This window comes from Pelecanus crispus, chromosome 16 (genome assembly GCF_030463565.1).
Source record: "Pelecanus crispus isolate bPelCri1 chromosome 16, bPelCri1.pri, whole genome shotgun sequence".
Lineage (NCBI taxonomy): Eukaryota > Metazoa > Chordata > Aves > Pelecaniformes > Pelecanidae > Pelecanus > Pelecanus crispus.
The window spans coordinates 4,275,967-4,297,883 of NC_134658.1; the positions used below are offsets into that span (position 1 = coordinate 4,275,967).

Below are 21,917 nucleotides of genomic sequence, written 5' to 3' on the forward strand. Positions count from 1 at the left end.
CAGCATCCAGGGAGTTATTTTGGTGCAGACGCAGCAACGGTGCACCCTCATGCCTGCCTTACCTGGCTCCCTGCAACTGCTCCTTTAAAAAAGCAACAATCAAGAGCTGGGGAAGGAAAAAAAAAAGAAAAAAACACAAAAAAAGTCACAATTGCAATGTGGGAGAGACCCATCCCCAGGAGAGACCCACCTGTCGTCTTTAGGTGAAAGAGGGAGACAAGTCAGGATGGGAAGAGGCGGGGGGAGAAAAAAAAAAACCCAAACCAAACAAGAAAGCAAGACGAAAGAGGGATGCAAAGGTGGAGGCGGGTGGCCAGCAGCCAGCATCTGCTCCAATAAATCCTACACTCCTTGAAACTGGCTGATCTCCAATAAAAACTCATTTTAATCTAAGACCACAAGACTCCTTTGGAAAGTGCTCCCTGGAGAGGCCCCGGTGCTGTGAAATACTCTTCATCCACCGAGCTGCTGCGGGGGACCGAGAGCGCTGATAAGGCTGCAGGAGCCTCGTGCGGAGCTCCCCATGCGTACTGGGGCAAAACTACACAAAAACGGGGTTCCCTGCACCCTCTGGGCGCCCCAAGACCACGCGCGAACAGTATTACCTGGTATTAGGGGAGCGCCCGGCCGTGGGGCCGGGCACCCCTTTGGGTGTCACCGTCCATCGGCACCGGGGACGGGTGCTCTCCCAGGGGCCTGGCCCTGCGACGCCATGCTCGCAGCGTCCGACCTGGGACGGCTGCACCCACCTCCCCATCAACTCTGGAGTTTGTTTCTTAAATTTCGCATTCATTTAAGCCCCCATCTCTTGCTAACTCATGGTTATTTTCTCATGCAGAGGGAGCAGCCCCGTTCCACCTTACCCCTTCAGCCCCCTGGGCTCTAAACTCAGGCAGTTTGCTGCAGGTTTTAAATTACGGCTGAAAATCGAGCAGAAAACCCAACTAATGACGGGTTTAGGACCCTCCATCATGAGCCATCTTAACCCCCAGCTCTGCCTCCCTCCTCACTGCCCTGGGAAACCCCCCCCCAGGACACACACAAATTAGGAAAGTTCAGTTTAAAGCAATTATTTGGAAAATCATCAAGGGAGAGCAGGGATCTGTCAGTCCTACAGCCAGGCTAAGGGTTGTTTCGCCCTCACCCAGCACCCAGGACACGCCAGCAGGGACGAGAAAGGAAGGAAAAGGCGATGGGAAGAGGAGAAGGTAAAGGAAGAGGAGGGTTAGAGGAGGGGAAAAGCCAAATTAAGCACAAACAAGGCATGTGATAAACAGCTGGAGGCAGACTGATGGAGCAGTAAGGAGTTTTCTATAAAGCAGTTACTGTTTTAATAAAAAAAAAGTCATTTTAACTATTGAGCTCTAAACCAGCTCTCCTCTCTTTCTGCCCCTCTTCAGCATGGGACCTGACCTCCAGGCTGGGCAGGAGCGGGAGCACCAGGACCAGTGGTCCCAAAAATGAGGAGCATCTCCAGCCCGGTGCGTCTCGCAGAGCAAATGGGCACAGGGACCAGGAGTCCCAAAAATGAGGAGCATCTCCAGCCCGGTGCATCTCGCAGAACAAATGGGCACAGGGACCAGGACCAGCGGTCCCAAAAATGAGGAGCATCTCCAGCCCGGTGCGTCTCGCAGAGCAAATGGGCACAGGAACCAGGACGAGCGGTCCCAAAAATGAGGAGCATCTCCAGCCCGGTGCGTCTCGCAGAGCAAATGGGCACAGGGACCAGGACCAGCGGTCCCAAAAATGAGGAGCATCTCCAGCCCGGTGCGTCTCGCAGAGCAAATGGGCACAGGGACCAGGAGTCCCAAAAATGAGGAGCATCTCCAGCCCGGTGCGTCTCGCAGAGCAAATGGGCACAGGGACCAGGAGTCCCAAAAGTGAGGAGCATCTCCAGCCCGGTGCGTCTCGCAGAGCAAATGGGCACAGGGACCAGGACCAGCGGTCCCAAAAATGAGGAGCATCTCCAGCCCGGTGCGTCTCGCAGAGCAAATGGGCACGGGGACCAGGAGTCCCAAAAATGAGGACCATCTTGAGCCCGGTGCATCTTGCAGAGCAAATGGGCACAGGGACCAGGAGTCCCAAAAATGAGGAGCATCTCCAGCCCGGTGCGTCTCGCAGAGCAAATGGGCACAGGGACCAGAACCAGCGGTCCCAAAAATGAGGAGCATCTCCAGCCCGGTGCATCTCGCAGAGCAAATGGGCATGGGGACCAGGAGTCCCAAAAATGAGGAGCATCTCCAGCCCGGTGCGTCTCGCAGAGCAAATGGGCACAGGGACCAGAACCAGCGGTCCCAAAAATGAGGAGCATCTCCAGCCCGGTGCATCTCGCAGAGCAAATGGGCATGGGGACCAGGAGTCCCAAAAATGAGGAGCATCTCGAGCCCAGTGCATCTCGCAGAGCAAATGGGCACAGGGACCAGGAGTCCCAAAAATGAGGAGCATCTCCAGCCCGGTGCGTCTCGCAGAGCAAATGGGCACAGGGACAACTCAAGGGGTCACAGCAGGACACGCTCCAGAGCTGGGAGCAAGCAAAGCCCCCGAATGCCACCCAGGCAGGGTGCCCACACCAGCCTCATGGGAGATGGGGAGCTCCCACGGCTGCCCCTGCTCCCCGAGCCTGGCCATCAGAGAGGAGCTGCACCCAGAAAATAACAAAAACGACAGTTTAAAAGCAATGAGAGAAAAAAAGTTCATCTGCATTTTCTTCCTTACATGTTCTGAGACTACGGAGATGCCTCCAACTCACAGCCATAAGCCCCTTCCCACACTTACAAGAGCCAGAAACATTTCCCCCCCCCCCCTTTTCCACATCTCCCAGAGATGGGAATTTCTTATGAGCCTGGAAAAGCAGCACGAGCCGACACGCCAGCAAGGAAAGAGCAGGCAGTGGCTGCAGATCCCGGGCAGGGAGAGCGGCTCCGAAGGTGCCCCTTTACAACAGGATCTGGGTGCATCCCAGCTGGCGGCAGCCGCAGATGCCGCACTCGATGCCAGATGGGGAACTTGGCATCACCGGAGACGCTGCCGAGACCCACGGGAAGCGGGGAAAGCCGCCCGAGCTGCTGCAGGCGGGGAGATGCCATGGCAGAGGGGACGCCCCGCACACAGCCCCCAGCCAGCCCAGGGACCAGGGCTGGGGGTGCCCGAGCTGCGGGCAGCAAACGCAGCGATGGAAGTCACGTGCGGAAGCAGCAAAGCTGGCAGTCTTGGCTTTCCATCCCAAAAATACACGCCTGCACCGTTTGCGGGCTCCCCCGCCCCCCTGCCCCAGGTGGGGTTACACCCCGCCAAGGCAGCGACACGGGGGTCCGAGGTACCCAGAGCCCCCCGCTGTCCCCGTCCCCGCTGTGCTGCTCAAAACCCTCCTCGCCCCCCGCAGCAGCAGGGTCCCGCGCCCCCCGTGCCCGCCCCGGGGCCACGCAGCACCCCGCCGCACCGCGCCGAGGACCAGCACAGCTCATCACACCCCGCCGGCAGGCACGGCAGCAGCCTGCCCACGCAGCTGGGGACACGTCAAGCCTAAAACGCTGAGGGAATTAAACCAGGAGAAGCTGCGTGGCTCGGCTCTGGGCTGCAGGACGAGGGGTGGGTTTGGGGCAGAGGTCCCCGGGGATTTGGGGGCGAGCGGGGCTCACCGTGGGGCAGGTCGGCCGTCAGGTGCGGCATCACGTAGCTGCGGACGAGCTCCCAGCCGAAGTCATCGTCCTCGCCCTGGCTGTACTCGCACTGGCTCGGGTCGGCGTCCTCCTCGAAGGTGCAGCCGGCTGCGGAGACAGAGACCCGTCAGTCCCCGCAGGAGGGCTGGTCCCTCCCCAAACGCCCTGCCGGGATGGTGTGCCGCCCCCCCCGAGATGCGGGGGGACCCCAGGCATCCCCCCACGTGCACCCGTGAGCACTTGTCTGCTGCTAATCCCCCATCTCCCCCCGTTCAGCCCCCACCAGTGAAACGAGCTGGCAGGTCTCAGCTGCAGGAGCGGGATGCGGCTCCCAGCTTTGCTTCCCCGGGGCCGGTCACCGAACGTGGGGTTCCTCCCAAAAAACAGGCGCTGGACTGCTGCGGTCGCACAAGGATCGCAACACCCCCAGGGCTCCTGCAAAATAATCCCGCTTTGACTCCAGCCCTCCGCCTGTGCTCTGACCTTGAGCTCTGCGGGCTCTGCCCGTTGCCTGACACGACAGCGGCAGGTCTCAGCCAGGACCTCCGGCAACCCGCAGCAATCGCACCCCTACAAATGCGCCGCCCAACCCCCCCCAGCTGCAGGCTGGCACTTCTGAGCCGCCGCCTTTATTTTTTGGGGCTTTGGGGTTGTTTTTTACCCTAAGCCGAAAGCCCCGCACCACCTCCCTCCTCTGCAAGGTGCTCGGCGGAGCACAGAGAATCGGAATAAATGCTAAGAGGCCGCTTGTCCCCACGGGTACCGAGGTGACGCGGAGGCAGCACGCCGAGACGCTGGCCAGCCCCGCATCCCACATCGCGCCCCGCATTCAGCCCCGCATCCCATCCCGCATCGCGCCCCACATCCCGCATCCAGCCCCGCATCCCATCCCACATCGCGCCCCGCATCCCGCATCCAGCCCCGCATCCCGCATCGCGCCCCCCATCCCGCATCCAGCCCCGCATCCCATCCCACATCGCGCCCCGCATTCAGCCCCGCATCCCATCCCGCATCGCGCCCCCCATCCCGCATCCAGCCCCGCATCCCATCCCACATCGCGCCCCGCATCCCGCATCCAGCCCCGCATCCCATCCCGCATCGCGCCCCCCATCCCGCCCCGCATCCCGCATCCCGGCCCCCGAGCGCTGGTGCCGGCTTTGCCCACGGGGCCGCCCCGGGCAGGCTCGTTAACACTGACCTACTGTTCAGTTAAACCCACAGATTATTTGCGGACCAGGGCACCGGCGCTAATTAATACCAGCCCCTGGGCTGACGAGGGTACGCACGTTAAGAAAGCCCTGAGCAAGCAGAACGAACAAAGGCAAATATCCCCTAATGGGCCAGCATGAAAGCAGAGCCTGGCCTGGGGATTATTCCTTCTGGTTTTTTTTCCTATTTTATCCCCAAATTACATCAGTAATTCCCCTCGCCACCCGGGGATTTGCCAGTTAATGGCCTCGCTGCCGGCATGGGTTGCGCTTCCCCGTGCCAGAGGATGCTCAGACGCGTTGCTTGTGCAAACACAAGGCCAAACACTGGAAAAAAAGCCCGTAAGATGCCCAGAAAATTAGGATTCCTGACACCTTCGCATATAAAAAACAGATTTAAGGCTTTTTTTCCCCTCCCTTTACACTTATTTTTTAAAGCACCAGGGTGCACTCCAGCTCCATCACCAAGGTTTATTTTTCCTCCCAGAACCACAAGAAACTTCTTTTAAAAAAAAAAAAAAAAAAACTAAAAGCAAATTCTCTCCTATTCATATGCCTGGAGGCATCGAGACCTCACAGCTTTCTTAAATCCTTCCCGAAATGGAGCGTCTGCTCAGCCCACGCGCGGATGTGCCCCCGCACCGCAGACCCCAGTCCTCGGCTCCTTCGGCTCTCGCCACGAGACACGCCGGATTTTAAAGAGTCTGAAACTTGGCTGCGCTTTCTAATGGGAGAAAAAGCACAAATCTGTCAAAATTTTCCAGGAAGGAAAGAAAGAAAAAATTTTTTCAAAATAAAACAGTGTCGGAAACTAAGTGCCAAGAGATTTTTTTTTTTTTTTAAAAAAAAAAAAAAAAAAAAAGCCCAAGTGTTTCTTTCCAAGATCTGCTGAAATGAGATATTCTGGGAGGGAGAAATTTGTTCTTAGTGTTGTGGGGGTTTTTTTTGGTCTGAGAAAGCAGAGCAGAGACAGACAGCGTTTCAGGCTGGCAGAGCCTCATTTCGCAGGGAAAAGCGTTTCCTTCACCCCCAATAAACTATTCCCAGCCGCTAACAACGTCAGGCGAGACGTAACCTCCTCCTCCTCCTCCTCCTCCCCCCCCGGGCCGGATCTCCGCACCCGCATCCGCCGCCGTCCCCAGCGCAGCCGCTGGCACCCGCTGGCCCCGTGCCTCAGTTTCCCCACGGCTCCCTCACCCCAAGGCCGGCTCCTCGGCCACCTGAGCCAATGCCCAGGCTCCAGACGCTTAAAACGCAATTACACGGAGCAGAATTTGCGCTGGCAGAGGCGCAGCTGGCCAAGCCGATCCGTCTCCCTCCTCGGACAGGTTTATTGCTACGGCTTTTCCCGGCGCAAGCCTTCCCCCCCAGCCACGGCACGAAACGAAGGCGGCTCGACCGGCCGCTCCATCTCGCCAACAAATTTGTCTATGATTTGCATGCACGGGGAAAAAAATAGAAAGGGTTTTGCAGAGCCTTGGTTTCCATGAGCTACGGGATGCTTCTGGCACCATCTCTGCCCGTCCAAGGGCAGGGCTGGGGAGAAGCTCGACCTCCAGCCCCTTCTCCCTCCCCATCACGAGACTGATAGGGGCATAAAAATTAACATCTGAGCAATTAAATGCCAACACCCCAGCTCCACAGGGGGTGGCTGCGGGTCCCCCACCAGCCGTAGCGAGTCAGAGAGGGCAAACCCAGAGCGGCTTTCAAAAAAATTCGGGTTTCATCAACGTGTGTGCAAGGAGGGCAGGCAGACTGCAACCCGAAACACCCGGCTGCAGCAACAGGGACGGTTATGCCCCTCCTAAGGGCTAACGGCAGCAGGACGTGGTCTGTGGGTCCAGACGCTCCCCAAAAATCAGCAGGCAGAAACGAGGGGCCCCCAGTTCCCAGCCCTGCGCTGGCTCGAGGCCAGGCAACAGCAGCTGCGGGCGGGGGGATGAAGGCAGCGAGCGTGGGAGGCGCGATGTGAGGCTAAAAATACCGCCGGGGGCGCGACGGTCTGCTCCCCGGGGGCGCGACGCGTCCGAGAGGACGCCTGAGCACCCCAAAGTCACCCAAACCCCCCCCCCCAAACCCCGAGCCTGCCCCAACGCCCGGCAGGCGCCCGTGCCAAGGACGAGACGCGCCCCGTGAAACGCCCCGCGGGGCAGCCCGCACGGAGCCCCCGCAGCACCCCGGCGTGCCCAGGCGGAGGGGAGGAGAGGGGCGAGTGTAACGCGGTGGTTAAACACCAGATGAACCAAAATTTAAAAAAAAATAAAAAAAAAAAATAGGTGGTTTGAGGGGTTTGCCAGGGAGACGGGTACCAGTGCTGCTCAGCATCCCCTGGGTACCACTGCGGCACCGCAGCGTGCCCAAGCAGAAGGGAGCAGAGGGGCAAGTATTAACACAGGGGTTAAGCACCAGATGGGCTTTCTTTTTTTTAAAAAAAGAAAGAAAACCAAAGTGGCTTCAGGGATGCACCAGGGAGACGGGCACCAGTGCCGCCCAGCATCCCCTGGGTACCGCTGCCGCCCAGCATCCCCCTCCCTGCCGACGGCGCGGGGGGAAGCCAGGGAGCGGGAGCGGAGGAACGAAGCACTTGCAAAGACGGAGGAAAAGAAAGACCAAACAACCAAGTCTAATGGACGGCATCTAATTAAATCTCCGCGGCCGCCGAGGAACGTGGCCGCCTGCCCAGCAGCCCGCCCGGCGCTCTCTCACCCGCCGAGTCTACGCTCCTCTCGCTTCAACGTTAATTACGCACCTAAAGCTTTTCTGTTTAACCTCCTGCGCCGCGGGACACGCTCCACACGCTTCTCTCTTTTTTAGCAAGCGGCTTTGAAACAGTCCCCGCCGAAGGGCAGCCCGGCACCATCCGCGATGGGATCGCGACGGGCGTCGCGCGCTCCCGCGGGGGTAACGCCGCCGCCCAGACCCTTCTGGGCGCCAGCGGATGGGGATGCTACACGAATAACTTCGCTAAAAGTGAAAAGGCTTTATTTAAAAAAAAAAAAAAAAAAAAAAGGGGGGGGGTTTATACCCAAACTTTAGCAAGCATGGGCACCCCAGAGCTGTGAAATTCAGGGCAGGCGCCCAGGACTCCCGGCCCAGGACAAAGCCAAGCCAATCCGTGGGGAAAAGCCCGGCTTTTCCCCATCCGGGCTTAGCCAGGGCTGGATTAGCCCCGCAGCCGTCTCTGGGGTGCGGCATCTCCAGGGCACAAGCCCCCGGGGACCACACAGCGCAGGCACCAGCTGGGAAAGGTAACACAGGTGACTTTTGGCAGTCCGGTTTCATTTTTCATCGCTGACCTTTTCCTGCAGCCCGCCCGTCCCGGGTGATCATCCGCAGGAAATCAGGACTGGGGTACCCGCAGGACACGCCATGCATCGCCCCGGCTGCCGAGCGCACGCAAGCGCCCCGCGCAGCGACACGGGGCTACGACCCCCCAGCACCCCAAACACAGCGGGGCTGCGCCGCTCCCAAATCAGCATTTTTCACCAGTTCCCAGGAGCAGGGACGGCGCTGGAGGCTGCACAAAGTCGCACGGCCCCGGACTATCAGCCCCTCAGCCCACACGGGAAAGATGCTCTTTCACTGCACCGAGGGATCCGGTTCCTCACACAGGATAAATGGCCAATGCCTCTGCTGCAAATAGGGAAACTGAGGCACGCAGGCGATTCGGCAAAGCCCCAGCACACCAGCAGCAGCCAGCACCGTCCCCCGGGGACGGCGGAAAGCCCAAGGAGCCAGGGTTCGCTGGGACGCAGGACCCCGCTCCAGCGGATGCCGGCGGGATGCCATCCCTCCCCCGGCACGCCGCGGAGCCGAGCCAGCCTCCCACCACCCAGATCCCGGCTGCTATTTAAAGGCGATTTCCTTGGCACGCTCCTACGGGAACGTGCCCCGGGAAGGAAACGCCGGGAGCCGCTTTCCTCCGGCTGCCAGCAGACACGGGGGACAGGGAACACATACGCAATTCCTCTAAAATTATATAGCCTTCTTACCCAGCGAGATCTCGTACGTGCCATACCGCAGGCTCCCGGTCAAGGGTTTTAATGGATAAGGGATCGGAAACCCCATTTCTCTGCGGGGGCTCAGCCTCCTGGGGGGGGGATGCTCCACGGGGGTCCGGGACGCGCTCGGGGGATGCGGGCACCAAGGAATCCGGCTCAGCACGAGAACCAAGACACAGAGCGGGCCCTGCGCCGCAGCATCCCGGCATCCCGCACCGACGGAGACCCCCGCCGCAGAGCACCCCATGGGCAACGCAGCCAGCCCCAGCCAAGCCCAGACACCCCGGGGTTTCGGCCTCAGCAGCGGGGAATCCTCTCCCAGCCCAGGCAAAGGGAGCCCAATGCCCCCTCAGCGGCGCCTGGCACGCTCGGAGGGCCTGGGCACGAGCACAGCGGGCACCTGCAGATGTTTCTGTGCATTACACACACCAGAGATTGCGACAAACGCCCTCCCTGCTCCTCTCTGCTCCCCACTTCTGCGAAATAGAAATGTTTAAAAAAAAAATATTACCAATTTCCTGGCCCCGATAAAAGCTGATTAGAAGAATATGGAAAGCAGCTCCATTAAAATTCTCGCCAGTAGTTTGTTTTGCTTCTCCAAATCATTTTAAATATTGCATTTAATAGAAAAATAATTTGCTCAGCTGTAAGAAACATCAATTTGCAACTTGAAGCCTTGTATATTAGCCAAAGAACCTAATGTGTAAACATTAGCAGCTCCAATAACGCATGGGGTTTAGCCAATGCAATTCCAGGGAGAGAGCAGCCAGATATTAAGACGGAGGATTTGCATAATAAGTCACTTATGCCTGATAACCTCAGTGTTTGGAAAGCGCAGGACTAGGAGAACAATATCCGTCTACCAGCAACTACAAAAGACATAAATCTCCTTTTTTTTTTTTTTTTGCCTGGTAGACTCTTTATAGTTTTTACCTGCAAGTCCCCATGGAGGTGTTAAACCTCCCGCGGCGAGCGCCCAGCCCCTGCTCCGGACCCAGGAGCCTCTGAGGGACCCCAGGCATGGGGACGGGGGGAATTGGGAGATGCGGGTTCGTTACAGGCATCCCCAAGCGTGGGGAGAGCAAATATAACCGGGAAAAAACAACTCTGAAGGGTTTGCAATGCCACCGGGCCGGCTTGCGCTTGGGCGAGGACCAGGTGCGCCGTGCATCACCTTAGCATGAAGATGCATTTAAAAGCAAAGGGGGAATAATTAATCTCGCCAGTCGGAGTCCTTCCTTGGGGCACATCCAGCTGCAGAATGCAGCTCCCCTCCCCGCCCACCCCCCAGAGCAGCTCCCAGGGGATCAGCACTGCCGGGACCGATGCTGCGATGACCGCGCCGGTGATGCTGCGATGACCGCGCCGGTGATGCTGCGATGACCGCGCCGGTGATGCTGCGATGACCGCAAGCCAGGAGGTTTCGGCCCCACCGCCGGAGCAGGCACGCGTGTTTAACACCCCAGCCGAGCGCGGGCCCCGCGCAGCGCCCGCATCCGGCCAGCGCTGCCGCCGGGGCAGGGACCAGCACCGTTTCTCCATTATTTATACCCAGGTCGGGAGAGGTCCTGCTGCACGGCAACACCCGCGAGCTCGCCAGCCAGGAGGCCGCTAACCCGCAACACAAGCGCTTTAGTAATGAACCGTCACTTAATTAAGATGGCCAGGGCTGCCTCCTCGACTCGGTAGGAAGAAAAGCAAGGCAGGCCTTTGGAAAGCTCCATCCTGCCATTACTGATGGCCTCCTGTGCAATTACAGCCGCCCGGCTACAGAGCCACCGGGCACATGGGGCAGGGGGTAAAAGAGGGGTGGTGGCAGGGGGAAGATGATGAAAATAAATAGGAAAAAAAAGGAGGGGAAAAGCTCATTTCTGCCCCTGGCTCCTTTACTACCATCAGGCGCCCATGGCCCTGCGGAAGGCTTTCCGCCCCGCATGAGATGAGTGCCGTGAGCCCCAGGGGTGGCACACTGCTTTCGGGGAACCCCCGAGGGCAGAGACGCTCCCTCGGCGTGAGCTCAGGCAGGGAAAGCATTTTTCACCAGTTCCCAGGAGCAGGGACGGCGCTGGAGGCTGCACAAAGTCGCACGGCCCCGGACTATCAGCCCCTCAGCCCACGCGGGAAAGATGCTCTTTCACTGCACCGAGGGATCCGGTTCCTCACACAGGATAAATGGCCAATGCCTCTGCTGCAAATAGGGAAACTGAGGCACGCAGGCGATTTGGCAAAGCCCCAGCACACCAGCAGCAGCCGGCACCGTCCCCCAGGATGCGGCCGCAGCATCGCCGCAGCCCCGGGCGGCTCCGACACCAGCTCCAGAAATCACTGGGAAGACCAAGTTTTCCAAACAGAGCCCATTTTGCAGGGGATAAAGCTGGGGGAAACCCTCGGTCTCCCCATACGCACGCGCAGCATCTCGCCCGCCGGGTACCACCTCTCCGCGGCGACGGACGCGGGAGCGAAGCACGCCGGCGGGCTGATCCTCCCGCGACGGAGCGCTCGCCAGCGCCGGCGGGGCCTTGTGCAGGCAGCTCAGCCGGGTTATTTACAGCTTTTCGAGACAGAGGCAGGAGCGGAGCCGCCTGCGCTGCCAAAGAGCCCTCACGCGGCAAAACCGGCCGGCGACGGGGCTGCACGGTCCCCGGCATCCGCTCCCCAGCCCGCAGGAGAAAGAAGAGCGGGAGGAAAAGGAGCGGGGAGGAAGGTCGGGGCAGAGGAGGGGCGCATCGCAGTGCAATGCAAAATCCAGGTCGACGTCCTCCTCCTCTTCCCGTTGCACCGGGAGAGCTGGGAAAAGCAACGTGGGAAGACTGACAGCGAGGTTTAAAGGTGGCGATGCGGCTGACGTGGGCAAATCCATCACCGCGGGCTGAGCTAAACCCCGTGCTATTAAATGGGGCGAACAGACAGGATCTGCTGGGAGCTTACGGCCACTGTGGGGGGGAATAAAAACGCGCTCCGTGCCCAGGGAGTCTGTGTCGCGGCTCTGGGGAGCGTGCCGGGCTGAGACAGGCTCCCGTCGGCCGGGCAAAGGTAGGGGTGCAGCTAATCGAGCCCAAAAATCCCACCAGCAGCTGTGCTTTTACCAGTCCCAGAGGTGGGCTCAGCCAGCCCTGGCCAGTGCTGGCTTGGGCATCCATCCATCCATCCGTCCATCCATCCATCCGTCCATCCCTGAGGCTGGGGTGAAAACCAGCAGCTCCAGCAAACTCATCTGGGGGTCTCCACCAGCATCCCAGTGCCACCCAGTGCTCCCAGAGGTTAAAACCTCTTTTAACCAGGCAGATCCTTTCCTCCGGTCTCCCGGGCGCAGGCACCCGTGCAGACATCAGGGACAGAAGCAGCTGGCGCTTTGGGACAGCACGTCGTAAATCCAGAGTCGCAGGAGCCTGCGGATGCCTTTCCTCAGGAGCTCATTTATTGCTTTTAGTACCTGCCCCTCTGTCGCAAGCCTAGAGAACCCCCAGGGCTGGATTTTCAGCAAGACCCTGGGATGCAGCACCTGCCCGCACCACGTCCTCCCACAGGAAGGCTCAGGACCCTCCATCCGGCTCCGGGGAAAGGAAAACTGCTGCAAGCAACGCTGGGCAGGGGGCTGGCCTGCAGCACCCCCAAAATCACCCCCACCACAGCAGCTCTCGTCACACAAGACCCCACTCTAACCCCGCTGCTGCCACCATTCCAGACACCCAAAGCCTCATTCCTGGTATTTCCTTCTTCATTTTTTTTTTTCTTCCTCCTGCAGACCAGGATGCAACTGCTGCCTCCCCCCCATCCCAGCACGAGCATCTCCCACCCCCCCATCCCACAGCCAGCCATGACGGGGTGTCCCACGACTCCCCCCAAACCTGGGCACGGCCCCGTTTGCACCCCAGGCACTGTGCTCTCACCCTGCCCCGCTGCCGCGTCCCCGAGCTGCCCCCGTCCCCACGGGGCGCTGACCGGCAGCATCCTCAGCCCACACCAGCATATGCACTGCTCACGCACTAAAAACTCTGGGATTACACTAATTACGCAGCAATAACTGAAAAATTTGGTGGAGCGCACGGGTGGTCAGAGAAGAGACCTTGCAGCGGTGCTGAAAGTGCACGCAGCAACTTGGAACCCCCTGGGAGCACCTTGCACCCTCTCCCCGCACGCATCCTGCCCCGGCCAAGTCCCGGCTCCCATCCCCGACTGGCTGCAGCCACCGAACCCAGCCGAGGAGGACAGCTTGGAAAGAAAGGCAGGAGACGGCCCCCTGCACAGAGAAACGCCGTTCAGAGCCGGGCATGGTGAGCAGCAGCTCCCCAGACAGGAGCCTAGGTGATTTACTAAATAAAAAGTTCAGCTAATAAAAAGAGAAATAGCCCAGCGCAGAGATGCACTGCTTTAGTTTGATACTGTTATAATCAAAGGAAAGCAAGCCGATTGCTGACTGCAGAAAAATCAATGGGATGTTATCACTCAGCAGACAGCTGAAAATACAGTAAAAAAATAAGCAGCACAGGGAGAGTCCTTGGGAAAAGACCCGGCTGGGCATCGGCCAACGCCCCATGGCATCCCCATGGGGAGAGGCCAGAGCCTGCCCCGGCACCGGTGGGGGGCTTCAAAGGTCACCCCCGGGCTGGCTCCTTCCCCAAAAACATGCTGGAAAGCTCCGGCACCCACCTCCATCGGGTGCCAGATGTCCAGAGAACCAGATGTCCCAGCGGGGACTCTGCGGTGCCCGGGGGGGTGACCAGGGATCACCCACCTCCCCTAATTCAGTCAGCCAAGTTGCAGCACCCAGGGATTACGCGAAGAGCATTCATTGCGCTCGTTCCACGGGGCCTTAACGCGCCTCCGCTGACGGGCAGGATGCGCCGGCCCAGGGCGGGAGCGCTGCATGGGCCGGGGCCTGGCGCACGGGGGTGCGCGGGCTGCCCTGCCCCACGGCGGGCCCCTGCCCCACGGCGGGCCCCTGCCCCACGGCGGGCCCCTGCCCCACGGGTAGGCCCCTGCCCCACGGGTAGGCCCCTGCCCCACGGGTAGGCCCCTGCCCCACGGGTAGGCTGCCAGCAGCGGGAAGGGGCTTCGGAGGAGTCACCGCCCTCGGGTGGATCCGCCTGGATTTGCCGACAGCTTTCAAAATCCCTGCTGTTGAACTCTCCGTCATCACGGCTCAAGATTCGGGGGGAACCGAGGCACTGGGGCCATGCAACACAGGACAGGGAGGGGGCTGCACCCCAAGGAGCCCTGCAGAGCACCCCCAAAACCAGAGCAGCTCCACAGACGCCTCCTCCAAATCCATCCAAGCAAGGAAGTGAAGTTTGTCCATAATCCACCCCTTCACCTCCATAAGCAAGCAGCCGCGATGCTCCATCCCCTTTTCTGCCCACGGGAGAAAAAGCCATTCCCACCACCTCCCAGCAGACAGCGAGAAGACCCCCGGGCAGCGCCCCAAAGCCGAGCCCCCCGCGCCGGGGGAGCAGCCGGGCTGCAGCAAGCGTTCCGCCTCCTCTCGCAGACCGGCCACCGCTCGCCTCCCAGTGACGCCCTCCCCTCGGTGACGCCCGGCTGCTGGTCCGACGGCGGGGCGAAGCACGCTGGACCAGAGCAGCGCTTGCTTCTCGGCTGGGCTAATCGGGCTAATTAGGCTGAAGGTCTCCTGCACGAAGCCCAGGGGCTGCCACGGCTCGTCTCCACGCGCGGCCACGTCTGCAGGCACCCGGCGCAGCCGCGGGGACGGCGGCCTCGTTAAGACGCATCAGGTCAGCGGCATCCCCGTCCCCTCGCCCTGTCCTGGGCGAGCTCAGAGCGTCGAGCCAGCCGCCCGCTGAACCCCAGACACAACCCTGATTAAGTTAACGATGTTGAGAAAGGTCTGATCCGCACGGCGGGGGGGGTCCGCCAAGTCAAAGCAGGTCACTGGCTTCTGCAGGGCTCCCCAGCACCCGGTGGGTGCTGCACTGGGGCAGAGCCCAGCACCCAGCACCGCGCCGGAGCAGGGAGGGATGGACCCTCGCCAGCCCCGCAGAGCCAAGGAGGGCCACAGCCGCAGGGAGCCGGGGAGGTCTGCACCAGCACAACTGCCCTCTTACGGGCGATTCTCTGATCTTTTTCAAGCTAAACAAAAAGAAAACCAACAAAAAATAGCGCATGACAAAAAAATAAAATTTTGAGAGAGTTGCTCTGGCTGCAACACATTTACACCCCCCAGCTGCAGCGAGGGTGCAATGCTCGGCGCCCTGCCGCACCCCTGCCTGGGCTGGGGGCTCACCCGCAGTCAGAGCCCACCCCGGGGGGAGCAGGCGGGGGGTGCCCAGGCAGTGGGGTGCACTGGGGCACAGCAGACACAGTGTCCCTGCTCCCCCTTCAGCAACAGGGCTGCCCAAAATCAGCCCCTGTGTCCCCCCCCCCCCCCCGAACTGGGGCCACCGGACCCAGCGCAAGATGCTGCAGGGCAGAGCAGGGTGCGGGAGGGATGCGAGCACCCACCCTGCCCTGCCCAGCTCCCCTTTCCCCAACATCTGGAGCACTTGAGGGGGCAAAGGGCACACCCACCCCACCTTTCCCCAACATCTGGAGCACTTGAGGGGGCAAAGGGCAGGAACCACTTTCTGGCCACACACAGCTGGGAGGCTCCTTCCAGCTGCGAGTCCGCCGGGCACAGCAGGGTCACGCACCGGGACCCCACAGCCCCGCTGAACCCCAAACCGCAGGAGCATCGCCCTCCCCGCGCTCCCACTGCAGCCCTGCCTGCACTTCAGAGTGAGCGGCCGCCCGGGCACCCCAGTGGGCAGCCACCCCCCAGGAACAGCCCCCACACCCCCCTGCAGCCCCACAGCGAGGGGGGAGCAGGGGCAGCTTTGCCCTCCAGCTCCTGCAGCAAGCAGAGCACCAGCACCCAGATTTGGGGTCTGGCAGAGGTGCGCAGGGAGAGAAGATGGGGACTGCCCCATCCTGGCTCACAGAGCATGCCGCTGCCACAATCCACACTGGGATTCACTCTCCGGGTGGGAGAAATTGGGGTGCAAAGCCTGAGCTCCTTAAATCTGCAGGAAACCCATGGGCTGCCCCAGGACATCCGTGTGTCCCCCCCAGCACCCAGGCACAGGCGGGTGCCACAAACCCGGGCTGCGACAGCCCGGGCAGGACCCAGAGGAGCACGAAAGCAGCCAGGGGATGAGCTGCAGCTAAGGACTGCCCAGCACGCAGGAACAACAGTCCTGGTTTAAAAACCAAAACACCCAAAAACCAAACCACAGCTCAAAGAGACAGCCCAGGTGCGAGCCCCCCGGTGCCAGCAGCAGCTCGGGGGGACGGGGCTGCTCCCGCAGGCAGCGGCTCTGCCTTTGCTCTCCAGCAGCCGGAGCGGAGCTGGACTTTGGCTTTTGACGCAGGCAGAGGGTGTAGAAGCAGCCGCTCCCAGGGCCAGGAAAGAAAACGGCTCGGGGAACACCCAGGGAAGTCCCTCCAGCGCCCGCCAGCTCCTCAGCCCTCCTCTTCCTCGCCGGCGATGCCCTTCACCTGGCAAGGAAGAGCAGGTCCCGCGCCCCCAGGACCCCCTCCAGCCGGGGAAGGCCAGGGTGCCGCAGGCTGGCACCCCCACCTCCCGCGCCCCGTCACCCACCCACGCCCATCCCAGTCAGCAGCAGCTTCTGCCAGGCCACCTGCAGCAGAAAGCAAAAGCTCCATCTCCAGGACTTATTTATTTCAAGGCTGCCAACGAGAAGGCAATTAGCTCCGGGGGACTAATTGCTGGGAATCCTCCTTGTCCGGAGGGGAAAGCCTCAGCTTCCCCAAGTGCAAGAGGGAGGGGGTCTCCAGACCTGGAGCAGGAGAGCGGGATCCAAGGAAAGCTGCAAAACAAATCCGAAGCCACCACTGGGGAGAAGAGGAGGTTCGGGAATCTTGACATTTAATCACGCAGTAACTAAAGGTTCCCAGACATGTCTAATAAGACAATTATAGTGCATGTTAATAATAGATTATTAAAAAGCTTATTTATGGAGGTTTAAGCAGGCAGATGGCAGGGCTGTGTCGATAAGGCTCTCCGGAGCCTGTGCTACCTCCCAGCTCTGAGCACGCAGCAGGGATTTACCTGCCTCTGCCTCGCCAGCCCCTCGTGCTTAACCCTTGCACAACTGCCCAGAGCAAAGCGGCAAATCCCTGCAGCCGGGAGAGGATTTTCATGGGGTGCTCTGGGTGCTCAGGGCTCTCTGCAGAGAGAGGACGGGGCGCGGGTTGCATGCAATGGAAAAGCTCCATCCTGGGGGCAGTCAGGGGGAAAACCAACATCAGCAGGCGGCAGGGCGGTTGTCACTGCCAGGGCAGGGGTCAAAGCCACCAGCAAGCATCTGCCTTTGTCTTCCAGGAGGCATCTTCGCTCCCCAGGGGCTCTGATCCTGCCGGCTTTGCTACAGGCAAGCTCCCAGGGAAGCTGGAATGGGGCTGGATTGTCTTAGTTTGGATAACAATGGGAAAAATGTGCAGTGCGGGCCAGGAGGTGACTCACCAGGATCCCTGTTCCCGAGGCCAGGGCAGGTCCAAGCAACCGGACGAAAACATGAAACAGTTTTGGAGCGAGGAGAAGAGGGCAAAAATGATGCAAATATAACTGCAAGTCTGGCGGGGGGGGGGGGGGGAGGCAGAAACAGGCATTGCCACCCTGCACCGCAGAGCTGCGGGATACAGAGCCGGGGGACAGGTCCTGCCAGGAGCATCAGCATCGCTCGGAGCATCCCTAAATTCTGCTTCGCCCCCACCGACAGCAAAGGTCCACCATGCTCCAGTGCACGGAGAGGGGATGCTGGAGAGCCAAGGGCTTGGGAACAGGAAACCTCCGCCCTGAGCACACTTGGGTACCTCAGCATGAGTAGGATTTTCCAGAGCATCCCGACACAGGAGCCGGGGAGGGGGGGTGTTTGCACTGTCTGGGGGCCCTGGGAAAGACCGCGGCACTCCCAGGGCATTAAAAACACACAGGTAGGAGCAAGCAAGGGAAAGAGACTCTTCCCCAGCATGGCAGAACAGGCAGGGGGGAAAAAAACCCAAGCCTGAAGCAAGCTGACAAGGAAAGTAACACTCTTGCACATTTTACATGCTTGGTGAAGGCACGGTGGGGAGAAAAAAAAATAATGCCCTGGCATGGGAGAGCCCATCGCCAGCCAGGTGGAGGGAAATAAACACTGGGCAAAGCGCTGGGGAGAGCAGGATCAGGCACCCGAGCACCCGGAGAGCACGAAACCCTGACCCCATCCCCAGCGCCCCGGGGCTGGTGCAGGGGGCTGCCAGCGGCGCGCGTCCCTGCAGCACCCGCGGCACCCCCCGCTCCCGACACCCCCGCAGCCCCTGCGCTGGGCTGCGCGGACGCAGCGTCCCTCTCCCCCCGCTTCTCCGAGCATCCCCCCCGTGACCCCGGCTGATGAAGATGCTGCCGTTAACGGCCAGGGCGGGGGGACGCCGGGCGGATTTGTTCCGCTCCCCGACCCCAATCCCAGCCCTGGGGACAGCGTCTGCTCAGCGGTTCCCATGCACTCGGCTGAGACAACGCAGCCACCGCGGGGTCGGACTCGCCCGGGCTGCCTCCTGCCAGGGCTGTCCCGGGTGGCCCCAGGACCCTCGGGTGGCCCCAGGACCCTCGGGTGGCCCCCAGCAAGGGGCTCATCCGACACAACCAGCAGCCACCCCCCACACCAGCCCTAGTGCCACCAGAGATGCCACCAACCCCAGCCCGGGGCTCCCCGGCGGCACCAGCCTCCTAAGTGGAAGCTCCAAACCCAAATATTTTATTTGCTTAATTGCTGCTAACGCAGTCAAACCCAAGTGCAAACAGCTTCCGCATAATTACGGCAGGAGTGCCACGCAGCGCCAGCGGCTGCAGGCGCGTGTCCCCAGCGCACGTCCCCGCTGCCAGCGCTGTCGGAAAAGCAGCCCGGGAGGGACGCAGGCTGGGGTACACCTGGAGAGCAAGTTACTGCTAAAGTTTCAGGGTGCACGGGTGCAATACAGGGGAGGGAAGCTGCACCCTTTCCTCGCAGGGAAAGGCAAAAGGAGGAGGAAAGAGCTGAGCCTGCCAAAGCCGCTACCCCGTGGCCCAGCGAGCCAGCCTGCTCCCAGCCAGAGGCTTTTAGCAAGGGGAAAGGCTCCATGTTTGATTGCAAAGAGCCTGGAGAGGAAAGGTGGGGCCGGCAAATCACCCCGCTGGCAACTCCCAGGTCCCCGTCACAGCCAGCGGACGCCAGGAGAGCACAAGGGACCAGTGGGTTTGGAGGTTCAGCAAGCGCCTTTCGACACCACCCTGCGCCCCCCGCCCCCAAAAAGCTCAACTCGCACACCGACAGCTCAGTCGCTCTGAAATCCTAATGAATTGCAAAAGTTTGCATGCTCCGGGAAGGAGCAAAGAGCATCCCGAGCCGGCGGGGAGCTTCTCTCCCAGCTCAGCCATTTGCTCATCGAGGTCAGCCGGTCACAGGCACGCCATGCCTCAGTTTCCCCACTTGTGGAAGGGATCGCGCTACCCCCCTTCTTCACAAAGGAGCAGCAAGAAAACCACTTGTCCTCCAAATCCCCCCAGAGCCAAGCAGCTGGTGCTCCCCGTGCCTGGCTTCGGGCTCTCCTCTAACCCCCGAGCACATGCAGCCAGCTTAAATATTTTTTACCAGCCCTGCCTGCCATGCAGCCCCAAGCCCCACGGGGACAAGCGGGGTGACGTCCCCGCAGCTGGCCAAGCCGCATCGGCGGGAGCAAACGCGAGGATTCACGTAAAAAGCAGCCGGCAGCGAGGGCGGTAGACCCGGGGAGTGGGAAGCAAACCCCTCGCCTCCAGCCAAACCCAGCCGCTCGGGCTCCACCGCGGAGCTGAGCCTGCTTGCATCGACCAGGAGAAACGCTGGGTAAACGCGCTCCTGATTTACACCAGGAGCGGGCTCGATCCTGCCTTCTGCAAATGCCGTCTTGCAAGGAAGGAAGCCCACAGAGGGGGAAAGGGCTTGCTCTGGAGGGGGAACCTCCCCGCAAAGCCCCCCCAGCCCCGCTGCCACCAGCGCCGGGTCCCCGCCGCCGTCCCTCCGGCCCCTCGCAGGCTGCTGCGGCTCAGCTGCGATGGCCGGAGCCAGACACACACCTCGGGTCTGGGGAGCAGCACAGTGCAAGACCCCCCCCACCTCTGGCACCTGGGGGGTGCAGAAGCCCCTTCCTCTGGCAGAGGACTCGGAGCGCCTCACCAGCTGCGTGCCTCAGTTTCCCTGTTGCCTCCTTGCTCTGCCCTGAAGCACGGGGCTGCTCCCCGCACAGAGCGGCGTCTCCCCCCACCCCAGCACACCGCTCGCCCCGCTTCCAGCTGCCCCGGTGAAAATACAAGCCCATTCCCTCCCCATCTCCTCCACCTCGGGTGAGCTGTGGAGACCCTCAGCTGCTTCCTATCTCCCCCCTCCGCCCAGGTCAGCCTTATTCTGCTTACTGCTGATAGCTGTCACTATTTTTAATTTTTGGAGAGAGGCCGCTACCCAAAAAATCCCCAATGCACCAGCATGGGGACTGCATGCAGGTGAGTCACTTCGTTTTGAAGGTAAAAAAAATTAAAGAACGAGGCAAAAATACACCTTAATGCACAGAGCGTCACCCAAGAGCTGGAGGCTGCAGCGCTGGGGTCCCCTCGCAGCCAGGCACCGCTCCCTTCTCCCCCGTGCCTCAGTTTCCCCTGCGAAAAGCACTCTCAGCCCCAGCAGCGCCTCGTCAGCCCCAAATTCACCCGCCCCACAGCACCCAAGCCCCGCTGCTGCCTCCCCAGGGGGTCGGGAGCGCCCTGTGCCCCCCCGCACCGCACCGCTGCCGCCAGCCCCCCCAGCCCTGCCCGCAGGCTCAGGCCAGCCCCTTCCCGGCGCCGGGGGGCTCCAGGGACGGGGAAAAAAAAAAAAAAAACCGGAAAAATAAATTTTCAACAAGCGGTCGCGCTTTTGGTAAAACTCTAATGCTACCCCCGTGAGAGGGAGGCGGGGAGGCTGCAACCGGAGAGCGGCCGCGGCCGCCACCTGCTCCTCCCCAAGGCTCCCCAGACCCCCCCCGCGCCCCCCGGGACCCCCCGGGGTTTGCAAACGAACGCCCGGGGCTGCACCCCCCGGCCCGGCCGGGCTCCCCGTGCGCCGTGCCCGCCCGAAGCCCGGCGGGGCCCCCTCCGCGGGGTGCAGCGGGGGGTGGGGGGGAGCGGGGCCGGGGGTGGCCCCGGTACCGGGCGGAGGCCGCCGGGCTCGGGGCGGGCTCAGCCCCGGCCGGCAGCAGCCGTGCCCCGGGGGGCGGCGGAGCCCCCGCCTCGCCGCAGCGCGGCCGCAGGAGCCCCCCCCCCCCGAGCGCGGACACCCCCCCGCCCCCCAACACAGCCCCCGCTCCGCTCCGCTCCGCTCCTACCGGCGGGCGCCTCGGTGTCCAGCGCGCAGACCCGCAGGGCGAGGGCGAGCAGCAGCGCCCGGGCGCTTCGCATGGTGCGGCCGGGCCGGGCCGGGCCGGAGCGGGGGGGGCCGGGGCCGCCGCCGCCGCCTGCGGGCCCGCGGTTCCGGGGCGGCGGGGCACGCGCGCCCGCCCCGCGCCTCAAATAGCGGCGGCCGCGCGGCGGCGGCTCGCTCCGCCCTGACGTCAGCGCCGCGCGGGCCCCGCCGCCGCCACGGCGGGCAGGCCGGGGGCGCCCCCTGCCGGCCGCCGCGCGCACACGCAGCCCGAGCCCCGCCCCCGCCTCCCGCCCGCGGCGGGGATTTGGGGGGGGGGGGGGCGGGGGGGAGCGGCGGCGGGGTTGGCGCCGGTTGAACGGGGGCGTTGCGAGGGGGTGCGCGGCTGCGGGGGGCACCCGCTGGCAGGGGGGTGCACGGCTGCACGGGAGTGCACGGCTGCGGGGGGTGCACGGCTGCAGGAGGGTCCCCGGTTGCACGGGGGTCCCCGGTTGCAGAGGGGTCCCCGGTTGCACAGGGGTGCACGGCTGCAGGAGGGTCCCCGGTTGCACGGGGGTGCACGGCTGCAGGGCTGTCCCTGGTTGCGGGGGCGTCCCCGGTTGCACAGGGGTGCACGGCTGCACGGGGGTGCACGGCTGCATGGGG

General features: G+C 62.0%; 1 protein-coding gene across 1 annotated transcript in view; it reads right to left on the reverse strand.

The window, feature by feature from the left end:
* Positions 1-21,310, reverse strand: part of PTPRU (protein tyrosine phosphatase receptor type U) — a 74,514-nt gene extending 53,204 nt beyond the window's left edge. The window contains exons 1-2 of the mRNA XM_075722195.1: positions 21,238-21,310; positions 3,639-3,767 (exon numbers count right to left, since the gene is read on the reverse strand). Coding sequence (XP_075578310.1) covers positions 3,639-3,767; positions 21,238-21,310 — 202 coding nt within the window. The remainder of the gene's footprint in view (positions 1-3,638; positions 3,768-21,237) is intronic.
* Positions 21,311-21,917: the final 607 nt, after the last annotated feature.